This window comes from Benincasa hispida, chromosome 11 (assembly GCF_009727055.1).
Source record: "Benincasa hispida cultivar B227 chromosome 11, ASM972705v1, whole genome shotgun sequence".
Classification (NCBI taxonomy): Eukaryota; Viridiplantae; Streptophyta; class Magnoliopsida; order Cucurbitales; family Cucurbitaceae; genus Benincasa; species Benincasa hispida.
In genome coordinates, this window is record NC_052359.1 from 56,408,516 (window position 1) to 56,411,131 (window position 2,616).

Below are 2,616 nucleotides of genomic sequence, written 5' to 3' on the forward strand. Positions count from 1 at the left end.
TCGAACCGAATTAATTCAGTTTCAAAATTTTTTCAAATCAAACCGAACTGCGTTTTTCGATTTCACTGAATATTCGGTTCAGTTCGGTTTGATTTTTTACGGTTTGAATGACCACCATATCAATCACCATTAAATTTCAGTCAAGGTCACCATCTATTCCTCAAACAATTGAACTTGTATATGTCGATCTTGAGCATAACTCACTTATTTATAACGTTAGAGAATAATATTAAATTTTTACGATATTTATTAAATAATATAGAAAAAAAAAACAATTAACTATATATGTCTTCAAATTTACAATTTTTTTTCTTCATCAGAATCTATACAACTTACAATACATGAAAAAAACCAACATCCCATGTCCAAAGAAAAGCACATTGAACAGATTTCCCTCTAAAGTGAAGAAAAATGAAAGTTCTTAAAGAATCTTTTTTCTTCCAAGTAACTACATAGAGAGAATCAAATAATCCAAACTAAAAAAAATAAGATAAAATCACAAAGATTTTTTTTTTTTTTTTTTTTTTGGAAATCAAATTATCAATCAGGATTGTTCTTACAAGCTCGAATCAATAGAGAAAACCCAGCCTTTTGTTGCTTAGTCTTCTCCTCCAGCCACAGCCGACTATCCAATCCACTTCTCGTCCTGAACATGAACGCCGCTGCCGTGGTCTCCGCCGCAGATTCCGGCCGGAAAAGCCACTCATAGACATCCCACATCATGTCCACCACCGACCCATCTAAAAAAATAGTTTGATTCCCTCGAAAATTCCACTTCAATCTCTTCACTTCAAAAATCTGTTTTTTATCAATGAACACCGCCAGTCTCTGGTTCCTCATTTCCTCTCCGCCGCCGCACTTGACGAGAATCTCATGGAGGCCACCGTCGTCGGAGAATCTAGCTTTCGTCGAGAAAACCGAATCGTCTGCACAAAAATCCTCCCTCCGAGAAACCAGAGAGAATTTCATGAATTGGGTATCCAACTTCTCTTTCAAAATCCCCAATTTGACCAATTTCTCCCTTTCATCACCGATCAACAACGCAATTTCGGAATCCACCGTCACAGCTATGTAAAACCCAGAAGTCGGTTCAGGACCCGGATCGAATCGGGCATCGGAGATGTCCCAGAAGACCGAAATCTCAGAATTTTCAGAGGATTTGAAGGATTTAAGGCCTTTAGTGGTGAGAATGGAATGGGAAATGGAATTGATTTTGATTGTAAAAGATTGACCCATATTTTTAGCAGTCCATTGAAGGAGAATGAGAAGGTAGCTTTGGTTGGTAGAACTAGAAAGCTTTGCTCTGTAAAGGGAAGAAACAGAGAAAGGGGAATTAGAGGAAGGGAATTTGGAGAAGACATGGGGATTAGGGGAAGGGCCAGAGCAATAAGAATCAGAGACTTTAACGGCGTGTTCACTGTAACAAGTGGCAATGCTTCTCCTCATGAGGAACAAGAAGAAGAAGAAGAAGAAGAAGAAGAAGAAAAGGGAAATTGTGAAAACAGAGGATGGAAATGGAAGGTGTGATTTTGTGAATGAAAGTGGGGGAATGGGAAGAAAAGAGAGAATAATTGTGTGTTTGTTTGGGAGAAAAAGAAGAAAAAATGGTAAGAGAGAAGTGAAGTTGACAAAAGGAAGGGTTTTGTTGATGTTCTTATGGGTTTGGTCCATGTGTGGTTGTCTTCCCTGCTTTTTTTACATCTATATTAATGGTGAGACTCAAGACAGATCTGAAACAGAGAGAGAGAGAGAGAAGGGGGACAAAAAACATAGGAGAAGAAGTGATGGGAAACTTTTACATTTTTAGTAGCTAAAATAATTTTAACTTTAAATACTATTTTCATAAATAGATATAATGGATTAAGTGAGTTTACTTCAACCGTAAATCACATCACCTTTTATCTCTAAAAACAATATATTTTCGATTAAATTTAGAATTTAATCTGAGAATTTTATTAAATTATCATATAAATTATTTTTGAGATTTTGATTATCTGGAAAGATTTTATAAAATCATAAGGACTATTTTTTTTAGTTTTATGAAACTATAGTAACCAAATTCTTACTTTTAAACCATACAAACTAAATTCTAGTTTTTTTCTCAAACTATAGGTACCAAATTTGTAATTTAACCTATACTGTTGTCTCTAATTCATTTTAGTTTTGTATTTTGTATTTTCAATTTTTATTTAGTCTATATGCTTTTAAAATGCATGTTTTGATTCTTATACTTTATAAAAATGGATTATTTATATCTTTATTTGTAAAAGTTTTAACACATTTTATATATAGTGAAAACCTCTTAATACAAATTGATAGGTATATAATATTTAAATGGAAAGTATAGGAACCAAAATTTTAAAAAGTTCATTTTATATATAGTAAAAGCAATAGAAATACACCAACAAGATGTGTTGATGACTAAGAGGTTCGTGATTCAAATTCTTCACTCCATTTTATAATAAAAAAAATAATAAAAATAGACAAATATTAATATATCATAGTTTAACGGATTAATACATGAGCTAAAAAGCCACCGATGGATCATGTTTTTTGTCACAAATTGTTAAATATGGCAATTAGTCTGCGATTTTCTTAGAATATGCATTAGATGCT

At 33.0% G+C, this 2,616-nt stretch overlaps 1 protein-coding gene across 1 annotated transcript; it reads right to left on the reverse strand.

Moving 5' to 3' along the window:
- Positions 1 to 540: 540 nt before the first annotated feature.
- Positions 541 to 1,446, reverse strand: LOC120090773. The gene has a single exon (XM_039048481.1). The coding sequence runs from the start codon at positions 1,444 to 1,446 to the stop codon at positions 541 to 543; it is 906 nt and encodes a 301-aa protein (XP_038904409.1).
- Positions 1,447 to 2,616: the final 1,170 nt, after the last annotated feature.

Coding starts and splice junctions, on each gene's coding strand:
- LOC120090773 (XM_039048481.1), bottom strand. CDS start 1,446: ATGAGGAGAAGCATTGCCACTTGTTACAGTGAACACGCCGTTAAAGTC.